The sequence below is a fragment of the Tauraco erythrolophus genome, chromosome 9, assembly GCF_009769465.1.
Source record: "Tauraco erythrolophus isolate bTauEry1 chromosome 9, bTauEry1.pri, whole genome shotgun sequence".
Lineage (NCBI taxonomy): Eukaryota > Metazoa > Chordata > Aves > Musophagiformes > Musophagidae > Tauraco > Tauraco erythrolophus.
In genome coordinates this window covers 10,007,334-10,030,767 of record NC_141473.1, presented here as the reverse complement: position 1 = coordinate 10,030,767, position 23,434 = coordinate 10,007,334, and the positions used below count along the sequence as shown (strand labels likewise).

The 23,434-nt window shown below is 36.9% G+C and overlaps 1 protein-coding gene across 1 annotated transcript; it reads left to right on the top strand.

Moving 5' to 3' along the window:
• Positions 1-406: 406 nt before the first annotated feature.
• CASP7 (caspase 7) lies at positions 407-22,467 on the top strand. Its single transcript, XM_086616329.1, has 6 exons — positions 407-519; positions 17,007-17,155; positions 17,795-17,923; positions 18,417-18,592; positions 20,107-20,245; positions 20,888-22,467. The coding sequence occupies exons 1-6, from the start codon at positions 407-409 to the stop codon at positions 21,109-21,111; spliced, it is 930 nt and encodes a 309-aa protein (XP_086472455.1). The 3' UTR covers positions 21,112-22,467.
• The last annotated feature ends 967 nt before the right edge of the window (positions 22,468-23,434 follow it).

Here is a 23,434-nt window from a genome sequence, read left to right as displayed (position 1 = left end):
GGATGACTCAGCACTGGATAGGATTGCAGTTACAAATATTTTGATACTAGTTGTCCTTGCTTTCTTCCCAACATACTTTTCCAGGACTACGAAAACTTTTATGGGAATTAGTCATGAGATCTTTCGCCATAAAATGATTTTTAGTTTTGTTCTTATCTGCATTTTTGAGGGTGGTATTAGGCAAGTCACTTTTGGTAACTGCCACAAGGTAATACCGACAGCTAAGCATGTGCAATAGCATGTTAATTCATGTTAATCTATAACCATTCTTCCTTGATGAAGTATTATACAGTATAACTGACTAACAACCTACATGTATCTGGTTTAATGGTTTGGTTTATAGAAGTATTTCTAAAATGGTATTATTCATTGAGGGACATTTACATTCTTGGACTTTTATTTGTAGATGTTGGGAGATCAGCATGTTGAGCACTCTACTCAAGAAAGAGGTGATGAAGATCACGATGATGTCATTGATGCAAAGCCAGACAGAAGTAGCAGATTATCACTTTTTGGAAAGTAAGTTACTACTTTTATTCCTGTTACTGTTGTATCTGCTGTGATATCACCCTTCTGTTGGGATTTTGGTGTTCAGTATGGGATGTTCACAATGTCACAGATGATCTGGATAGGGAGATGGTTTGTGTTGTATAGGTTTAATGTATCTGGTCTGTACTTTAAAGCCATCTCTCTATAGTATCTTCCTATAGGGAAACCTATACTGTCTCATATAAGCTTTATTTGGGAGTCAAGAGAGCACTAACTTCATTTAGCATCAGGTATAGTCCCTCGTCTTAAACATTGGCCTTTGGTGGAGCTGGGAATTAAATAGGCCATTAATTATCTATTTTACTGCATTCAGCTCAGCTAATCTCCTGCATCATTGGAATCCCCTGCTGACTATTTAAGTTAGTTGAAAGCCTGGATATGCCATCTAGGTTGTAGCACAAAGAAGCCTCACCGAGTCTAGAGATGTAACTCATTACAGAATAAATTAAAAGCCTTTCATTTTAAAACATAGCAGTCTCACTGAAGCATAAGCTTACTTTCATTAAATGTATGGGAAGCAAGGACTATGTACTGCTTGCCTGCACTCCTGAAAACACTGGATAAATGTGATTGAAAATACAAAAGATGAAAAACTAATGTGCAGAATTTACAAATACTATTGAATGTCAGCAAACAGCTACTTCACATTGCGAACTTCATGGATTTAGAGATGTTTTATTAGAGGTGTTTATTACAAAGAGGTTTTGATTTTTTTTTTTACTATTGGACATTCACATTCAAGTGAACAGTATAATTCAGAGAAAGCACAGGGATAATATAATTTTATTTTTGCTGTTTATAATATTAGTCTAATGGGGGTAACAAATCTGTGAGACAAGTGAAGATGCTTTAGTCTTAGCAGACTTTTGATGTGTTAAGCAAATCACTTTACTCTCTGTTGCATTTTATCATTCCTCAAAAATGTTTTATGATGTATGTGTGTATTATTAATTTTAACAGAATCACGTCATGCAAAATAGACAATGTAACATTTGTTTCCAAATCTTGCCAAACGTTTTTCAAATATTTCTTTTAAGCTTTATAAAATGTATATTTTAATAGCTGAATTGGTCTTCTTTATAAGAGGTGATATGCTGATACTATTATTAAATTATGCAACTCAAAGTTAATCATTCCTGAAAGAAAGGCAATAATCAGCATTTCTATCACCTTGTTTTCTATAAGAAATTTTTCAAATAATTTGGCTATGCATCAGTTTCAGACATTCATCTTTTGGGAACTCCTTGAAGATACAATTTGAAACACTTTAGAAGTAAAAAATTGCTCAGATTAAATATGATGTAATTGAGAAGATTCAACTTTTTGTAGAAAAAAGAAGTCTGAGAAATCTATCAGATTTCTTTGAAGGTGGTGATTGCCTGAAGAGGAATGAACAGGTTGACCACAAAGGTCTTAAAAATCCAAGCACAGTGACAAGATCTTTGACTTACAGAAACTAAAACTCTTCAGCCCAAAGGAAGATAGGAGAGGAATGTGAAAGGATAAAGGAAAATAGGATATGATTCAAAATCATGACTGTAATGGAGGAGAAAGTGAATAGACCTCCTTGTAGTGAATAGATTTCCTTGTGTCTCACAGGAAATCTAGGGGACATCCAATGGAAAGTTCATGGAGTAGGTTTAAAACAACCAGCAAGATGTCATTTTCACGTAGTGCAGAATGCAGTTGTAGAACTTAAAGTCACAAGATACACAGATGTCAAGATTTTGGATGAGTTCAGAAGAGATTAGATGTATTTGTGGAAGAAAAGTCCAGTGGAAATATTGATGTTAAAATCTTTGGTGCACAATGTCCTTAAACTCAAGTTTTTCTGTATCCAATTTCTTTTGTTTGTTTTCTTAAAGCTCATTACTAGCCAGTTCCAGGTACTATGCTAGATGTACTTTCAGTTGGAACCAGCATGGCTCTGTGTCTTGATTGCCAATGCTTCATCTTGGCAACATGAAATTAATACCTGTAAAATTAGATGTCCAGAAAGCTTTAGATTGACTACAATTTTATGGTCCCTTGTTTCGTTTTAGCAATCCAGTTTTTCCAGCTGTGCAGTACTTTCAGTGAAATTCTGCATCGTATTGCATGTATTATTGCTTAAGATATATAAGCTCAAGAAGTAACTCGTATTGTTAAATAAGCACATTGATTTTAATTTAAGAAAATAGAGCAGTGAGAAACTGGGTTCAAAGCCATGCAGAAAGACCAGCTGTTTCTGGTAGCTTCGCAGCTCCAATTCACCATTCTCTGGCTGTGACTGGGAATTTATCTAGCAAGAGCAGTAAGTAGAAATAAGTGAGGATCTTATTCACTACAGCATATTTCTCTCCGAGAAGTCTGTGAGCCTGCTTTACCATGGAGGCCACAAGAATCAGAGCAAGCCATGGAGTGGGCAGGTTCTTCTGGCTGCACCACAGTTTAGGGGAATTATCTTCTATGTGTTTCCTTTTCTTTGAAGAAGTGCTAGTACTTAGTTAATGCTGGTGGGGAAAAACTGTTTGGTGGAGAAAAGTTGAAAGAAGTAAGTTTTGAATGCACATCTGCTGGTGGTGTTTGGTTTAGGGTATTGTAGCCACTAGATGGCAGGAAGGTATCAATTTTGTTGACTGCAAAAAGTGTGGGAAAAAATGAGGAGAGTTGCAGTTGAGCAAAAAGTTATGTTTCAGAAAATGGAATGGCAGCATACACTCTGGCAAGCCTGTGTGCAACAGAATTTTACAACATGGTTAAACAAAGACTGAGCTAAGAATTTCAAATGTGTATTTTAATTCTTTATGTGATAGTTAGAAGCCAATAGAATTTTTTCCATATAAAGTTTTATTTTCTACGCTGTATGTGCTCCTGTTACACTCTCAAGGCTTTAAAAATAGTCTTACACCTCCACAGAATGATTTAATGCTTTCATTTGGTATCTTTTGGTTTTTTTATTGGGGAACTCCATTAGGGAGATTGATAGCAGCAAAGCTATTTTAGCATCCAGGAAACATAGTGTAACATGAAACGGAATGAAATTGTGGTTCCACCGTATTAATTAGAGCTAAGATTTCTCTTACTCCTAATTAATTATTTATTTTTTTTTAAAAAAAAGCTACATCTGAAAATTCCCAAGACTTGCAGTGTCAATGATCATGACTGTTTGTGGGCTTCACTGAAGAGGCATAATGCAGAAGAGGGTGATTGTTACTAGTATCTAGAGTATCAGTTTTATTCTAATTTACTTGTATAGAACCGTTTGTCCTCTGGTTACTGTTATCTACTCCAGCCCTACTGTCTTGTTTTACAGTCAATATTCCCCTTCTTATCTGGAAACAGAAAACAGAATTTAAATATATGTTTAAGAATTCTTACAAATACCTAGTTACAATTGAAACTTTGTGATTCTGTAGTGCCCTTAATGCAGAAACACAAAATGCATTGTAAGAAAACCCCACTGAGGAATTTGAGAGGCTTATAAGGTACACTGTCATACAGTCACCAAGAATACTTCGGCTATTTAACACTGCAAACCCAAAATATCTATAAGGTATTCATTTCTGCCAAGTCAGGTCAGTATAAAGTTTGAGACTGTTTATTTTAATTAGTTTGAAAGTTTGCTGGAAACATCAGTGTATATCTTGCCTTCTGTAGTTCAATAGTTAGATAGGTATGATATCCATCAGGTTTGTAAATTAGTATTTAATCAAAAAGATGCATGGGTATATAGATTTTCTTTTCATTAGTATGGTGTTTATTTGGGTTACAGAGCATCGAAGTGGGGAAGCACAGATGTTACAAAAGCTGTCTGTTTTAACTGCATGACCCTTGTCTCAGTATAGCTGTATTTCTCAAAATAAAGAGCCTTGTCCTTCAAAGAATAAATACTCATTTTTGAGATTCAGCCTCAGCTGAACCTCAACTTTGGAGCTGCAACAGGTGTGGAAAATTGTCTTTGTTTCAGCTTTGCTCTTCTGTTGTTGTTCGGTCTTTGGGGAGCTATTTTCTATCCACTCTTGATTACCAACAGCTTGTTTTTATTTAGTTTGTAAGAAACTGCTTTGCAGGTAGAACTTTATGAAGAACAGTTTCACAGTGATGCAGATGCATATGTTTTTTAGAGTTTCCCATTTTGTAGGTTTTGGGCCACTTGAAAACACCAAGCTTGATCTTATAAATTGCTTTCTTTGTAGAAAAAGTACTGCTGCTAGCATTGTATGCTTATGAGGAAACTATATTGGCCTCCACTGCCTGAATGTCAGCTGTTCTGCCTTGAAATTAATGTGTTCAAATTCAGATGATGCTTTGAATGATACCTTATCTTTTTTATCATAGCTTTTACAGTTTTAAAATTACAAATGCAGTTCTGTTACAGGTTTTTCAGCAACAGAGTGTTACAGACTTCTCAAAAATAAATACTGCTAAGAAAAGTATCTCTTTTATCCTTAAATGAGATAGAATAAAAGTAGTAAGGTACTTCAAAACAAATAACAGTTGATGAATCATTATCGAAGTTATACTCTGTGCTGCAACTCAGAGATCTGAACTGAACTTCTAGTTCAGCCTCAAGTTTCCTTTATATCTCTAAGAAAATCACTGTGTGCTTTAGTCTGTCCTTAGATGGGTGGTGATCTTTCCTTTTACTATCCTGACTCTGAAGTCTAGCACAATATCATTTTAATTTTGTTTGGAGTTTGTGAGTTCAGCTTTGTACACGCTAAATATCAGTGTATTTTCCCTCAAAGCATTGAACATAAAATTTCAGAAGCAATAGGTTCTGACATCTATAGTCTGTTCAAGTTAATTCCTACAAAGATGTTAAATAGATTTTAACGTAGTAGGGATTAATTTTCATTACTCTCTTTTAAGCTAGAGGTGGCTTTTTTTACTTTTTGCTATTGCACTTTTTGTTAGATCGGGAACTCAACTTCTGGAGAATGCTGCAGGAGTAATTAACAGTTAGTGAAAATTGTGGTCAGTGCTTGTACTTTCCCTTGGATGCTTACTGGATGTACTATATAGGAAATGCCCAAGAATCTTGAAATAGTATTTAGTCTAAAGTGTAAGAAGTCATGAATTCCCGGTCAATATTTGTTTCCGGTCTCCTTAGAGATGTTATCTTGTGAAGCACAGCAAACACTGGGTTATCCATTAACTGTATCTGTAGCAATCACAACAGTAAGTCAAGTACCCTAATTCCTTTTAGTGTAGTAATTTGTTTCCTTCCTTACTACAAACTCTGAGCTGTCATCGTACGAAATTGGGAGGAAAGCTGTTATGTAATGTCATTTTTAAGCTTTCAAAGGTATCAAAACCAAATTAAGCCGAATTTATAATAAACCAAAACTGTATAAGGGTAAATATATAGGAAATAGTTCTGTGAGTTAGAATACAATGAGGTTTTGTGAACTGTGCATGTTAATTTGCATTATTTTCTTAGAAATACTCATTTTGTAAATATTGTAGTAATAGTGGATCAGGTTTTGAGGGAAGGAAGAAAAATGTATTAAAAAGTGAAGTCTGCTGTCCCACCTCCATCTCAAGATCTGCTATATTTTCCTATACTCTTACATAGGAACAGTGACAGCATCAAAGCGATGGGAGCGTGTTTTCCACTTGTCAGCAAAGGTAGATCAGGCCTGCATGACCTCAGCTTGCAGGGTGATAGCTATGAGGGTTTGAATAGCCCCATAGAAAAGTCCAGCGTGACCCACTGCTGACACGTGAATTTTTGGGCCTGGACACAGAGAGCATCCTGTTTCATTCTCCGATGTAGCCCTGAGCATGGTGGGCTCCTAGCATTAGCAAAGAAGATTAGACTTGCTCTTGAGGACAAGCTGAAGCTGTTTTCAGATGCAGTGTGGAGTGCCATTTGATGATGAGCCAAGGTACTGCAGAATGTTATTTATCTCCTTCCTTTTCTGCCACCTGTTTGGAAGTTTCATGAACGAATGCCCTAAAAGAGTTTCGTTTCAGTGCTTATATCAAGCTGATTATAGCTCTGCTGGCATTTTGCAATTGCTAATCCTAGCCAGAGTGTTCTCTGAGAAACAGTATTCTGGGAGGGTGCTTTATTTTGAGTCATTTTCCAAGCAGTCTGTATAGCAATATATATGTGCTAATTGTTCTTAGAAACCTATGATAGATGAGAGGCTTTATCTTTTTTATCACATAATTGGCAGTTGCCTATGTACACTATACTACCTAGGATATGATCATGTAAGATTTAAATTTCCAGAACGCCCATGGAAAGTTGTGTACATGCGGGTTTTCTAGAAGTGAGCAGAAAGCCTTTCCGCAAGCAATATTCTTTATTTGTCAAATTTTACCTTTCTGATGTTATTTGAATATTATGTTGTGTACAATATTTTGAGTTTTGCACAGCAGATACCATGCAGCTAATTAGGAAGCTGAAGATGAATTACAAATTGATGGTTGAGAGTTTAGAACTTAGTGTGTTTTGGTCCTCTCTGCTGCAGGCATTTCACCACAAAATTGTCATGTAGGCTGCAAATGGTACTTAAAATATTAAGTGCACAAAGGCTAGGATACTGCTACCTATGTCTTTTTTCTTTCCTCTTGTCTTTTTTTAACTGTTGGGAAATGTGGACAATATTAGACATAATAGTCTGTGTTGAAACTTTTTTAATGAAACATAGCTGGCTTAGCCGCAGCACGCTTCATCTGCTTCATTTGTATGTAATAAATAAAATTGCAGCCATGGTTTTGATTTGAATTATGTTAAGCCTATCACTAACGCATAGTTAAAAGCAGAGGAAGACCTATTTAGATATAACTATCAGAACTCTAAAGCTATATACAGTATACAAAATATGCCAGAAGTTGTAGTCGAAGGCTCGCTCTTTCAACAGCTGAACTCCTTTCATTAGACAGTGAGTTTCCAGTTGTCCTGGGCTGGGTTTCTCTGTTTTTCATGTTCTTAGAGAAAATGCTCCCTCCTAATTGGAGAAGGGTCTGAAAATAAAGTAGGACAGAAAAGCTACAAGAGTAGCTCAGGGTCTGAAAAATGAAGGATGTAAAATATGTTTAGTTTCTGTAACTAAAGTTGAAAGATAATTTGCTTGTACTATAGAAATATATAGTGTACTATACAAATATATAGGTGATGGATGATCAGAAGATAGACACTTTTTGTAAGCGTTCATGAATGAATCCAGTGGATCCATAAATGGATCTTTTAAAAAAAGGTTGCATATAAATCTGAAAGATGTTCTGCAGATTTGTAGAAACTACAGAATAGGGGTTTGTGGCTTCCTGTGCAAGAGTTCAAATGAAAAGAGTGCTTACGCTCAGGTGAGTCCATCACTGCAATTAGTATGTTGCAGCTCACCAGCTGATTTTGTTCATCCCTGAGACTGTTGCAGCTGTGAAGCTTTGTGGTAGGTGAGGCCGTGTTGTGGTTCAAGCTAATGCACTTGAGACTGTGGTTTCAAAGGAACATAGAAATAACCATTGCTGTAGTTCAGCTGAGGCGCTGCGATGTGATAAGCCATGATATCCTGACTGTTAAGCCAAGGTCCCAGAGGCCTTTAGGGCTGTAATATGCTTTGGGGAAATGCCATATTCTGTGGACTGCAACCCTGTCATTTTTGCACTTGATGTTAACTAATCATGTGCAGGCGCTGGCTGGTTTGTCTCTTCAGGGAAGCTACTGTGTAGTAAGCAGAGATAGGAATTTGCTTCTGGAGTGAGATCCACTGTAAACCATCACATTGGACAGTAAGAATGCCTTTGTTTCAAGCCCTTTTTTCCAGGAGGCACGTGGCAATAAGCTACCTCACACGCTCTGGACCTAAACTTTGTCCAGATGTACAAAATAGTGGATTTTAAATTCGTTCTCTAGGTTACTGTACATGACTATCCCCCCTGGAAAGAAACCGTGAGATCTGCAATTGTTTTATAAAATAAGTTTGTTTAGGCTCCGTTTTGTAATGGAAAAACTAAGACCAAGAGATTTGGAGTTATTTTCCCAAAGTTATTCAGTAGCAGAAGCAGGATTCACACTCAGTTCTTCATCCAAAGGACAGCTAAGTGGCTCTTAGTGGATAACAGAATATATCATCCCAGTTGAGCATTTTGTTTTATTTAATACTTTTAATCAAGTTAACTGAGCAAAGCATAGCTAGCATGTGTTCTTAATAAATATTTTTACGGCTTGCTTTCTACTGTCGGAGGTGATATAGCATGCTACAGGAAACAGGGAAATGCCGGGATTTCTTTAAAAACATTAAAGCATTTTATTTCGCAAATTTTCTGCAAAATCTGTAACAGTACTGCTACATATGTCATTGTAAGAACAAAAATAGGTTTTTAATATGATACTGTTTTGTTGGATGAATGAACTCAGTCCTGTCTTGGTCAAAGAATTTGTTAATGATAGCTTAGGTCCCTCCCAGCTCTATTACCATCTTTATAAATTCAAGGAAATAATCTCATTGTTTACCTAACTCCTTTCTTTCAAGACAGAAATATTTTCCTTTCAAAATTAGTGTGGCTTGGGACATGAGTTTCCAAAGAAACAAGAGGTACTGTCTCCATTAGGTTCCTATTTCAGGTTCATTCAGGCAAAAGGCTTTGCCTCTGGTGACTTTTAAACTGATTTTTGTTTAGTCAGCTGATAATCTAATTCCAAAGCTGTCCTTAAGAAATCACGAACTAATTGGCAGTTCAAAAAGAAGCTGGAGGCTAATTACTATGGCCCTGTTCTTGAGAGCAGTTACATACAGGCATTACTTTACTGCCTGACTAGTCCTGTTGCTTTTAGTAAACCTGCTCCCAGGAGGAAAGTGGGGTGCGTTCATCAGGGGCTGGGGTGTTCGCGTAAGCACATGTGCCATTTCTCTTTATTCCACCCCTTCCCAAAAATTACTGTCAAGGTTTAGGTACTTCAGCAGAGTAGTAAATGAAGATGCAAGAGTTGCACAGATTTTAAATGTCATTGATAAAAACGAACTTTAGACTCCAGTATTATCAGTTTGGCAGGTTTCACCATAATTTGAAATTACCTTAGCAGACAAAACAAGACTGTTAGAGGGAACAGAAATCTAGGACTGTTTGACTGTTTTTTTTAATGTTCTGGGGTTTTTTTTTGTATTGTGTTGTTTACGTTTGCTCTTCTAAATTGCAGCTGTCAGTTTTCATGCCTTTTGTGTAAGACATCTCCTTGCCATAGTAAGCAATATAGGTGAAATAATGTTTAGATGCTTTTTGGGGAACTTTTATGTTCACTTTTGTAGGACCACTTTTCTTCTCTCTTCTAAATAAAGGCTTTCTATTATGTTGAAAAGATTCTGACTTTCATATGAGAAATTTTTTAAATTTTCTTTTGATGTTTATCTGGAGCTTATTTTAAAGTAGCCTTCTAAGGACTGGTTATTTTGTTAGTGCTAATCTGTCAAAGTCAGCAGTCATTTGCTAATAATTTCCAGTAGGGAAACTGAAAGTATGCAGTATTTACTTGAACTTCCTCCTATATAATTAGTATTGCCCCTTTTTCCTCAGGAGATTTTTGCTTCAGCTATTAAGCTGTTTTTCAGTTTATCTACTGGCACATAATTTGGAAGCCTGAGTAACCTGTGTTTAAAAAAAGATTGTGAGGAATAGTATTTATTTTCTTGGTTTACAATTATGTTTAAGCTCCTTTAAAAGGGTCCTTGGTAAGGTGTTACCTGTCTGAAAAGAAAGAGATGGAAATTGCACCTGGAATTGGAGTATAGTCAGGAGAAAAGGTTTGTGAGCCCTTAGTGTGTGACAGCCAAGTTGGAAACAGAACTGAGAACTCCCAAATGCCCAAGTCTTCTGCAGTGGCTCCTGTTAGTGTTTATCGTAGGCTTTGCTTAGTGTTCTAGCACTCCGCCTTCTTAGCTGTGACCCAGGATCACACCATCAAGTGCAGTGTAATACAGTTATAGTATTTGGTCTAGCCCTTATGATTAATGCTTAGTCCCTATCTCATATAATTTATGCTTTCTGATTTTTAACAGTAAAGGAATATTCATTTTTATAAAAGACAATTCAAGTAGTGACACATTCTTCTTGTCCAGAAATGCTGCTGCTCTGCCAGCCTGATGCAATATTAATGGAAAAAGGCAACAGGATAATCTATTATTTGCATGCAGCTCTAAATCTGTGTGACACTTTACCAAAATGGATCTGACAAAGAACAAAGAGTCTGCCTTAAAGAACTTAAGATCTAAAAAGCTCTAGTCAGGTTTAACAAGTGTCTTTTGCTTGTTATTGCCAATAGGTTTCAAGAGAAAAAAAAAATTCAAAGAGGGGAGAGTGTGCAGTAATTAGAGGTGTGTTGAATATGGTGAAATTAGACTGGATAAAAGTATTAAAGCTGGATAAAAATATTAAAGCTGGCAGTTTGGAGAGAAGGTTATGTAGGAGTAAGACATATTAATGCATGATCATCAGAAAGCTTCAGACCTATGAATAGACCACTAATTACTGAGACTAAGGTAAAACCATAGAACAATATTGGACCTTGATTTCTCTAATTTATGAATTCTGTTTACTGTTCACTTCTTTTGGAAGAATAAGTCTGAACTGGTCTTCAGCACACAGCTTTATTACACATAGCTTGGTGATACAGGCCTCTGCATTTTCATTGTTTCCTGTCTATCCTTCAACTACCTGTTTAAAAAAAAATAAATCCAATCCAAGTTGCCCAGGGAGGTGGCAGATGCCCCATCCCTGGAAACATTTAAGGTCAGCCTGGATGGGGCTCTGGGCAAACTGATCTAATTGAAGATGTCCCTGCTCATTGCAGGGGGTTGGACTAGATGACCTTTAAAGGTCCCTTCCAACCCAAACTATTTTATGACCCTATGTTTTTTCCCCAGGAGAGGAAACAGCACTTGTGATGAGCAGTAGTTGCAAACATCGTTTATACTGTGCATGCAATAATAATAGGAGTGAGGGCAGAAAAGAGCAGCATAGAGCCACAGAAACAGCATAAAATTAAATCAGCAATATAGGCTATGTATGTTTCTTCAGAGGTCTTACAAAACTAATTATTACAAAAACTAATTATTACAATAACTAATAACTAATTATTACAAAACTGATGTATTGTCCTGTACACTTACTCTTCAGTATTGTAACTCAATGGGGAATTTATTCAAATGAAGCCTTTAAAGAAGTCCCCAAATGTAAAAGTCACAAGGGAAACATCTCAGTTGTTTGTGGTAGAATAAAGAGCATTGCAGTTTTAAGATACTTTGCATCCCACAACAAGAAATGTACAAAAGTTCTGGTGGATGTTGATGGATGGATTACCTGAGAGGATTTGTACTATGGACTTTGTTGCTGTAGCACTGCTATCATCTGCTTACCTGGACTCAACAGAAAGGCTGACAATGTGACAGAAACTAGAATAAAACTGTTCTCCAATGCCAGAAAGCATGGGGACTCCAGAAGGGGTCCTGAGATGATGTGTTCTCTAAAGACAGCATGTTTTTTGAGGCAAATTTTCTTTTTAACAGAAACTTGCTATCAGTCATTCAAAAATGACACGATTGCACACTGTATTAAAGAAGCATGCCCGACTAAAAACTATCACAATGTTCTGTGGTATTCCTTATCAAGTAAAGCCCAAATTTACTGAACTTCATAGAGGAAGAGTAAGACAGAGTTCTCTTCTCTTGTGTGTGTACTTCAAATAGAAATTAATGTAATCAGTTTAGCTTTTTCCACCCACCTCTGAATGTCAACTTCCTTAAATTGAATAGTATCATAATTGTAGATTTTTTTTATCTGCTTACATTATTCAGTACAGCAACAAAAGTCCCTAAACTTTCCTGGGAGAGAAAGGGAGTACAGCTGTTTTCAAAGCCCAGGTATCCCTCTGTAGTATCGTTTTTAGAATTCATTTTGATTATCAGATTGCTCTTAGAAAAGCAAACAGGAAAAAAAAAACAAACAGGAAGTGGTGATCATGAAATTTGTCTGTGTTCATCTATTCCTCTGCCCATAAGGCTAGTTAAGTGACTGTTCTTTTCCAGGGAGAGCTGTTTCTTCTGTGTGCTAAGTGTCACATTGCTTTTAAGGCCAAGCAGCTCATGTTTTCAGAAGAGCTCTATTGTCTGTCAGTTACTATCATCCTCTTTTTAATCATTGTCAATGCTGAGGTTTGGTAAATGGGTTGGTGTGACAGTTTCTAACCTTTCTTCTTAATGTTTCCCTTTCATCCACTCTTCTCTTGAGAACTTTCCCTGCATTATGCTGGTACTGTTCCAAGGGGAGTCCATATAGTTAGAGCAGACCAGCTTTCTTACAGGAGGAGTTTTTTTTTTACAGTCACTGTCCTTTACACCTTGCACAAAGGTAGTCAATACCAGACTACACAGCTGACATTAAATATGTAATGTGATGGAAAGTGAAGACCCTCCCCATGGAAAATGCGTCACACTACACTTGAAGTTAAGCAGCTGGTTCTCACTGAAACACTTGCTGCTCTGGAGACCTGGCAAACCTGAGTCCAAGAGCTTGGCTGTAGCAGGTGGGAGAGATGACGAGAGGCTGCAACACTCAGGGAAGCCATTCTCCTGCATATGGATTCTTAGCATGTTGGTATGTCATACTAATGTATGGTGGCAAAGAAAATGCAGGAAGATGCCAGTAGAAAGGAAACCAAAGGAGAGGCAATCTCAGCTGCTAAGAGACACTGCTTTCAGTAAACTTGTTATTGAAAATAATCTTCAGGTATAGTTAAATGTTAACAGTGATATTTTTGTCCTTAAATCTTGATATCTGTACGTAGTTAAATCATAATTCTCTCAAAGTGTAACAGAAAACAAAGTTTGTTGTGATAAGTAGCAGTCCTTTAGACAATCAGGTTCACTAGTGGTCCAAGTGATGTATCTCCACTGACTTTGACAGAAGTTTAGCCACTCACGGTGATAAAAAATTTGGCCTTTACTATTTAAAAGTTCAATAACAGCATGATAAATTGTATGGGTAAGTTTTATTTTGTATTTGAAAAGTGAGAAATTGATAGTAATGATTTTCCCAGGGTTGACACTGACTGAGTCTAGACTTGATGAAGTCACGTTCCCAGACATACTGTTGTCAAGCCTAAGGCCTGGATTTAGAGGTACAGTAAGGGTGAAAACGTGCAAGCTATATGAGGGTGCCAGAGTGGAGTTTCAGTTTTGATGAACTCTTGACCAAAGAGAGAGAACATGAAATATGTGAGAGCACTGATAGAAAGAATATTTCTGTCTAAGGGAAAGATCAGTAGCCACTAGTGGAGTGAGGAGTTACAGCACGATTGTGATTAAAAGCTGAAGAAAGAGTAAACAGTCGTAAAATTCAAGTTTCTATTTAGTCTGTGCAAATTTGAATCCCAAAAGAGGGAAATTAAAGACACTGGATGTCAGAGAAGCAGAATGAAATAAAACTGAGGGCAATTCGTTTGAAGCAATTTTATAACAGCACATAACTAACCTGTGGAAACCCTTTCGGAAAATACGGTGATTAGAAAGCTTAGTAAGAACAACAGCAGTAAAGATTTGTATTAACATGTGTCCAGTTCAAAGCTCAGAAAATAAAAATTTAGCTGGAAAGCTTTATGCTTTCAGTCATAAGCTAGCCTGTCACTGACGGGGCATTTCCCTTAAAGATTATGACATGTTTATTACTTTATTAGTCATTTTTACAAAGTCTGATTTAGCTTGCTGAAATTGAAGAGCTGGACCTTATACTGTCAGTCCAGTCCAGTCCAGTCCAGTCAGACCGTTGCGCTATGTTGGCACAGAAGACAGAATCTTTGAAAAACAACTTCTGTCTGGACTGCAGGCCCAAGCTATGTATACTGCACAACCTTTGCTTCCTTATTTGCTCAGTGTGGACAGATACCAAAAGATTTCTGGAACTTTTTGTTGTCTGCCAGTAAAGAAATGATAGGCGTAACCCTACAAAGAATACTGTGGTAGCTTAGGATCTCTTTAGCCAGTTCGGCTTGGAAGGAATCATTGGAACAAAACTGTACTATCTTCTATATAGGAATGGGGAAACAACAGTTACGTGTGCTGTTGTGCTGACAAAGCTTGTCTGTGACGTGGGATATTGACTGGCATAGAGCTTCCGGTATACTTTAGGGTACATCCCCTAGACTGCCAAGTATTTCTGCATGAATGAGTGCAAACTATTGAATTGAGAAGTGAAGTGGTTTCAGAGTTGCATGGCTATGTTATTACGCCACTTAACCCCAGCTGCTATTTTCAGTGGGGCTTTTTGTGGGGTAATGCAGCTGCGTGACTTCTGGGCTAGAATTAGATCACTTCCAGTATTTTAGGAGAGCAAATAGTGCAAACATGCTACCATACTGCTCATGTGGATCTGTCCTGAGTGTTCGCAGCTATTCTTGGGTTGGACATAAGTAGAAATTTGTGTACAATCCCCTTGAAAATATCCTCTTGTGTGTAACAGCCACTGCTAGTCATACAGATATTTCAGGAAGTCAGTGAAGCTAATGAATCTGCAGAAACTTGAATTCAGTGTGGACTGAGGAAATTAGCCTCTTCATTGACCTGAGTAGTTATTTGTTGTTTTGAAGTTTCTTTTTCTCTCGTTGCCAGAGAGCTGTCTCGTGATGTAGGACCAGGGGGAATTTTAGGCAAAAGTAAGAATCCAAGATCTCTTTGAAAGTCAAATGTAATATTAACATCATACAGCTGTGGGTAATTCTTTAAAATGGTTAAAATCTTTTCTTGAGGCAAAGCATATTCAATTATGGCTCCCAGAGCCCCCAAGAAGCAGCGCGCAACGAGAATACCAATACTTGCAATTTGCCAGAAAAAACTGTGCTTCCAGATTGTCAGACAAAATCCTCAAGTAGGTACGTTTCAGTATCTTGTTTTTTAGTCACTAAGAGAAGTCTGAGAGAGGAGATGATATTAGGATGTTCACATGTAAAAAAAGTACGGAGAAAGCCTGCCAGGTGCAGCTATTTAATTTGGCCTTTTATGACAGAACCCGCCGATACTCAAAGATAAGAAGCAGCAGTTTTAAAATTGAATTGCAGTAGCATTTAAACACCATGAATCATCTAGAGAAAGTTTGTTATAGTTTCCTATTAGTCTTGTCCTTTAGTAATAAAAAAGAGTACAGGTAAAGCTAAAAGACAACAATTGTTAAATCAGGAAGATAAGTAAGTAGATTACCTAAACAATCTTTAATCAATTCGCAGCAATCTCATGTCTACAGGCTATTATTGAAGCAAACAGCTTAGTAATTTTTTAGAAAGATGTCAGAGTGAGAATAGTGAAAGTACTTAAATTAATTGAGATTATGGGAAAAATCTAATTTTTTAAAAAACAAACTGTATTATACAGTGATTTGTGCTGTGAAAGTAGGTTATGTTTTCCTCTCAGACATCAGCAATAAATACTGTTAGAAGCAGGATACTGGACCAAGTAAGTAAGAGAGGTGCTAATAACATCTTCTGCTCTTTCCTGAGCATTGTTTCTAACTGGGCTTGCTTGCTCCAAAGCTTGTTTATAGTTCTGAAGTTGAATCAGACTCTTTATAGGCTCTCACTGGCTTTATTCTGCTTGAGGAGATCCTAGCAACATCTGAAGCCACTTGCTTGGACCAAAAGGTCCATCTCTAAAAGCAAGTACTGCTGAATTCCTCATGCTTATACTTCAGGTGCGCATGCTGGCTGTAATTGATTTGCTCTTAGTACTTCATCTGGAATAAATTGGTGAGTAATGTCTGTGCTTTCTGATCTAATCTAGGACTCCTGCACATAGCAGAAAGATCAGTACACAGTCATGTTAACAGAGAACATTTATACCTCGTTTTGTTTTGGTGATTTTTTTGAAGTGAGGTTCAGGTATTGATTACGCTAAAACATGCTTAGTTTTTTGTGTAGGTTCAGACTGCTGTTTGGCACACCAAATTAACACATGACTTGCTCACATCTATAACCTTTATCAGTAGAAACTACCTACTGCTTGGCCTTAATCTTCAGAGAATTTAGGGATGACGATGATTCAATAAACAAATCCTATCGCACCATTGGGTAAACTGCAAATCTTCTTGTGCTTGGAATAGTTATTAAGGGAGATCTGTCTGTCCTTCCAGGAATTATTTACAGTAAAAGTAAAATGTGTCCTGAGCCATACTTTGCAAAAGGTTACTGCCAACCTGACTTCACATTTAGGCCATTTGTTTTATCTGTGGGTCGGGATCTGCATACACTACTGTTGGCTGCAGTTTGCTCTAGAGTCATTTTGCCATCGTCAGAATCCAACTGCACACAATAATCACTTCATGGAAATCACAAGATCTTTATGCCTTGATCTGAAATATGAAGAGAGAAAGCAAACATTAGAGAAGAAAAAACATTGGGTAGCGCTGCCCAGCTGATCTGAATTAAGACAAAAGGGCACACTGCAATGTGACTGGCAACTAACAATAATTTCATTTGGTTCACCTAGAAAAAAGAAGAATGGAGAAGAAGAACAGCCGAAGTCCTCTCTCAGTAATCAGTACCGAATTGTTACACCCACATTCCAGTATAATATGGACTATAAGAAAGTTGGCAAATGTATTATTATAAACAACAAAAATTTTGAAGACAAAACTGGTAATGTTTCTCCTTTGATGGTACTCATTACAGACTTTAGAATTTTTTATACTTTCATTGATCAATAAGCATTTTAATTTTAGAACATGGAATTTTAATGAACATATTTATCTTTTTTGAGAAATAGTTGGTCCTACAATTTATTCATGTTCTTTAACACTTGCATTAGAGTGGCTCTTCACAGCTTCTTTGCAGTGTATGTTTCAAAGAGCGTGTCACCTTGCTCTACCAACTTCAGACTGAAGCTTTGTCTCAGAGTCTAAGGCTGTGTTTTATGTGGGTATCACAGGGACTCTTTTCAACAGCTTTTCCTTTAGGTATTTTACACATTTGTTACACTGCATAACCAAAAGGAGATAGAATCATCCACGGAGGTCCTATGTTGCAAGGTGCTGGAGGCACACCAACATTTTTCAGGATAAGATACGTGGTTACATTGAACCTTGCATTATTTTGCATTAAAACAAATCTCACAATTTGTTCTCAATGCTAAGAATGCTGTTAGAGGATTGTTTTAAAATCATGTCACCATGACATTGTTTAGGTTTTTAATTATAAACCTAAAAATTTACCTTTGAACACGTGAATTATTTTGAATTGTGTCATGTGCAATCAACCATATTCTTTGTTTTCTGGCAGGAATGGGTACACGCAATGGCACTGATAAAGATGCTGGAGATCTGGCTAAGAGTTTTAGAAACTTAGGTTTTGAGGTTTACACATACAATGACCGAAGCCGTGATGATATGGAAAAATTACTGAAGAAAGGTAAAAATTTAGAATCATAGAATAATTTAAAATGGAAAAGACCTCTGGAAGTCACCGAATCTAACCCCTGCTCAAAGCAGGTCAAATTAGAGCAGATTGCTTGAGCCCCACTACATGCAATTTTCTTTATAGAAGGATTCAGTTTCCAAATGGACTAGGCTTAATTCCCTACCTCTTCCTCCAACATCAATTCAGAAATACACAGTTTTCTCGTCATATTAGGTGAAGTGCCTGTCCTGTGTATTAGGTGAAGAGACTTGTCTTATAAAGAGTCCAGCCTGTTGACTCCAGTGGGCTAGATTCAGAGTCAGGTGAAGGATGCATTCGAGGTGCTCATCACATTACTAAAAGTGGGTTGTGTCATCTTTATCCACTCCTTCTTATGCCTTCCAGTAGAGGCCCAATGTATAATTAGCCCCAGAAAAATGTTTGCTAAATATAATTTTTATTTAAAGTGTTGCTTCCTTTTGACTAAGAAGTATTTGATTTGTAGCTGCTGAGGAGAATCACAGTGATGCTGCTTGTTTTGCCTGTATCCTTCTGAGCCATGGGGAAGAAGGCCTCATCTATGGCACTGACGGACCCATGGCTATCAAGAGTCTGACTGCGCTATTCCGAGGAGACAAGTGTAAAAGCCTTATAGGCAAACCCAAGTTATTTTTCATTCAGGTAATAGCCCTAAGGTAAATACAATATCCTACTGCTGCAGTGGGGAAAACATGCTGTGTTGGTTGTCTGCTCTACAAGAGCCCTGTAGGTTAACTTGCTGAATTTTGCTGGAGGTTTTGTGAAAAAAAGTGTTGAGAGAAGTTGACTATGGGTGACTTGTATTGTTTGTTGTATTTAAAAGATAATTTATATACAAGATCCACAGATGTAAAGAGCATACTGTAATTTTGTGCCTGGTTTCTCTTTGTGCTTCACCATATATGAACCTCAAAGCAGAAAGTTAAACTCTGTCTTGTGCAGACAGAGCTGAGGACAGTACATGACTATCAATAGAAATAATACTGTCCAGGTCACTTTGAATAAAGGCTGTCTCTATGAATTACTGCATTCTGCTAAAAGAAATACTTTTTCTCTCCCTCAGTAGCCTAGAAATTTATATTCCTTTATTGCGTTAGCATATAATTAATTGTATATTACTTAAACTTTTAAAGACAGCTGTTTCAAACAGTAGTAACTGACATACCATGGGTCTGAATTCTCTTTTTTATCATAGTATTATGTACTCATGGGAGTTGCAGCAGATATGGTTTTCCCTAGGTTGTTCGTCAATTCAACCTCAACCTCGAAGTGAAAACTGTCTATTTTAGACCCTTCATGCTACTAAAGTGATGTTTCTTTTAATTATAGGTTTGGAGTGGGTACTTTTTTGCCTTTAAAATTATCTCGATAAAGGCAACCAACTCGTGTTGTATGAGCCCATCAGACTGCTATTTTTTGGCAAGAGCTGTCAGTCAAAGCTACTGATCAAGAGCTGAAACTTACCAACTTGGACTGTGGTCCCAGTGTGCCCTTTAGCCAAACCACATGATTAGGAGGAAATTAAGAAAGAAATGGAAAAATGTTGAAAATGCAATATACTTGAAATGGGTCCTCAAACACTGGAACAGGTTGCCCAGTAGAGTCTCCATGTGTGGAGATACTCCAAACCCAACTGAACACTGTCCTGGACATCTGCTGCAGGTGTCCCTGCTTGAGAAAGGAGATTGGACTAGATGATCTCAGGATGTGATTTTGGTATTCTGTGAAAGGTAGTGCTACGACAGTGTGTTTCAGGAACCAAAGACAATGTGTAATCCACTGTAAAGAAGAAGTCTGGAGGTCACACTGCACAAGACATTATGTAATAATTGAGTGCTGAGGATGACTCTAGATTAGTAAAATTAATCATGGTTAGAATACTCTAATGCTGTCTTGCACTTTGGCAATCCACTGAGATCCACAGCCTGCAACAGCGTCACCTCCCTTTACTGTACAGGATGTGTATTTTAAAATGGGTAAGCTAGTAACTTTATCACTGAACAGTTAGATTTCCTCCAGAATTGCATTTCTGCTTCTAACACATGTGAAGTACTACTTAAAACTGTATCTTATTAGAAAATGTTAATGAATACTTATTTTTATAACATCTTGCTTCTCCTTATTGGACAAGTTCTCTTTGTTTTCGCTGCTTTCAGGCATGCAGAGGCTCTGAATTTGATGAAGGCATACAAACTGACTCTGGACCTGCAAATGACACTCTGGAAACAGATGCCAATCCGCGATACAAAATCCCAGTAGAAGCAGATTTTCTGTTTGCATACTCCACAGTGCCAGGTAAACAAAAGGAGGTCAGGGTGGGGATAGAAGCCTAAAAACTTATCACCCATATTGACTTGATTGTACACTGAGCCTCATTGATGATACATTGTATACTGATGGATAAAACCCTAATACCCAGTGTGTGTTGTGCCAGTGTGTTGTATCCACCCCTTTTATACCAGCTATAGCGGAAACAGGAGAAACCCAGATTCGGCAGGTGAGAAGACACAGACATTACAGACAGCTAAGGCAGTACTGTTTTCTGGGAATCCTGCCCCTCCATGTTCCAGTTTAGTGAGTATGTTTAATATGTCATGAAGGCAGGAGGAGGAACAGTTACAGCACAAAATTTGTTCTTAGAGAGGAAAAACATGAAATCTTACTTCTTGCAGTTTCTGAAATGCAAAAATATAGAATGGTACTTAAATAGTTTGAGGTTTGGAGAGTGAATACACATTATTCTCTACTTCAGTGGAGTAGGATATGTGACACAAGTGATAAGAATTAAACTTTCTGTGTGTGCGTTGTTACTCTCTGCCCAGGATCTTTGGCACAAATTAGTACATACCTCTCTGCCATTCCATTCTTCAACATAAAATAATAAGAAAAAAGAGGAAAAATAACCCCACGTACTTTCTTATCTGTCTTTCCTGTAAGGTTATTACTCCTGGAGGAATCCTGGAAGAGGCTCCTGGTTTGTGCAGTCTCTGTGCTCTGTCCTAAATGAGCATGGAAAGCAACTTGAGATCATGCAGATACTCACACGGGTCAACTATGTGGTTGCCACAAATTTTGAATCACAATCTGATGATCCACGCTTCAGTGAGAAGAAGCAGATTCCCTGTGTGGTCTCTATGCTCACTAAGGAGCTTTACTTCTGAAAGTGTATTTTAATGCAGCCAATGATGTGAGATCAGGATATGGTTTTGGGTGGAGATTTGATTATCAACTGGAGTAACACATTTTTAATAACAGAAATGTAATTACACTAGATTTTTATGTTGTATAAGTTGGGGTATCTGATGGATGGACAATATGCAAGATTTTAAAGAAGAAATAAATGCTGTGGGCCAGCCTGACAGCTAATACTAATTACTGTATCTTGATTTCCCTTAGTGTGGCTGTCATGATTTATGGTTACTGAAAATGTTTTGAGAGTCAGTTACCTGACCCATAAAGGTTTATTCCAGAAAACAGATTGTAAATTAAGAACAAAAAAATTAAATCATGAGACTCCATCTTTTCTTTCCCTGCTAGCTCGTGGAACCATAACTTCCTCGGAAATTTCCAAAGACCACCATATTATGGATATGTCCAGTGACAAAACAGTTTGTAGCTATTTAAAAGAGTGTTTCATAGTCTAATATATTCATCTCCTTTTTATGAACATTATTAATGAAGGCTAATGGTTGCTCAGGGCTTAATCTGGAAGTCAATTTACTCAGTTATCACTCTATGATAAAATGGATAAATAAAAAATCTGTATTTGTAGATCATTTACCTGAATAATATGGAAATGTAACAAATAGAAAAATTGAAATGAAAGTATTTCTAAAAACTTGGCAAACTCTAATTGGATGATGCCTTATTAAAGTGCCATTGTAAAGGTTTTTGCCTTGCAAATGACAATTTGACAACAAGAACGGCCTGAAACAGCAGTATTGCAGTTTTTCTGCTTGCAGAAATAAAAATGTTTGCTTGTTGATTCAAAAGTTTTGAACCAACAGAAAGTTAACACCAAGGCTTTACTATAAAACATGAAAATTTCATGTTGAAATGGTAGAATTATGTGTTCCAGTAACAAATGTGTGTTTAGATATAGCTTCTATTTGTGAGGAATTTTGCCAAGACTGGAAATACTTACTTGAATCCGAAACACCTTTTTAGTTATTGTACAGTCTTGATTTTGTATTTTGGAGTTATGTCAATGATGTTTATATTCCTATTTTTTATATTCTCCTTAAAGTTGATAGCTAGCTTAAAAAAAGTAAGTTCAATGATTTGGTTAAACTGATAAATGCTTAGTTGTTCACCCTTTTCCAAGTTAATGTACTTTTTATTCTTTTGAAATCTTCTAAGAAAATAAGCGCATACTATTACAGCCAAGTTACCAAATTATGAAGTTTATTTTCTTACAAATACTGTGGCATAGTGAGGCATATATTTTTTTTAATAAGTCAAATTTACAGTTGTTTGAATTAAATAAATGATTGTTTTATGGACGTCTTGAGCATGAAATCAATAAAGACCTTTTTTTAAAAATTTCCTATGAATATCTGTATGTTTGTCACTCAATATCATGAAGTGAAAACCAACCAATATAAATCCCAAAACCTTTCTCAGCCAAGAATGCAGATGTTCTTCAACATCTTTTCACAATGACGTTTACAGTGTCAGTTGAAAAGTAGTTTAGAAAAATAGCTGGCATTGGGTGGCTTGGGTTAGGCAGGCACATCCTCTCTTAGAGTAAACCAAAATTACTGAAAATATTTTAATGGAAATGTGCTGGTCAGCCAGTGCTTGCCCTGTGTATTAAACGTCTTTATACAGTAAACTGCACAGGGGTCTAGCAGTTCATAGGAAAATGTTTTTTCTATTACTTCTGGCAAATAGCTCCATCTTAAACTGTTTTCTGGCATTAGAGATATTCCTGTTTTACCATGAGAAATGTGTTCAGTCAACATTTCAGTATTTGTAACTTCTCTGGAAGCTCTTTCGTGTCTTTATAGTTCATTGGTGTTTATTTGCTGAAGGTTTAGCCTGTTCTTAAATTTCTGTTAACAAAATTCCCCTCTCCAAAACTATCCTTTCATTCAGATCCATTGTAGCTCTGAAGCCAGAGAGTCTTGGGAACAAAGAAGCAAGTAGGGGCTCTGAAACAGGTCATTTAAGTTTTTAAAATAATGCCAAGGAATGTAACAGCATAACAGGTAAGGAGTATATTTCCTCTTGTGTAGTGCTTTTTACTTAAAGGTTCTTTGAGAATGATGTTTTTTTTAAAACAAAACAAAACAAAACCAAACAAACAAAAAACTTACAGCAAATTTATCTTAGCTTAGAAGCATTGGGAAAATATAAAAATTACTAGAAGTAGTCCCTGGTCTAGCCTACAAGGAACTGTTGAGAAAGAATCAGAGGAGTTCCTATTAATGAATTTCCTCTGAGAGTAGGAAAAGATATTTGCCCTATTCGACATGATGTCTA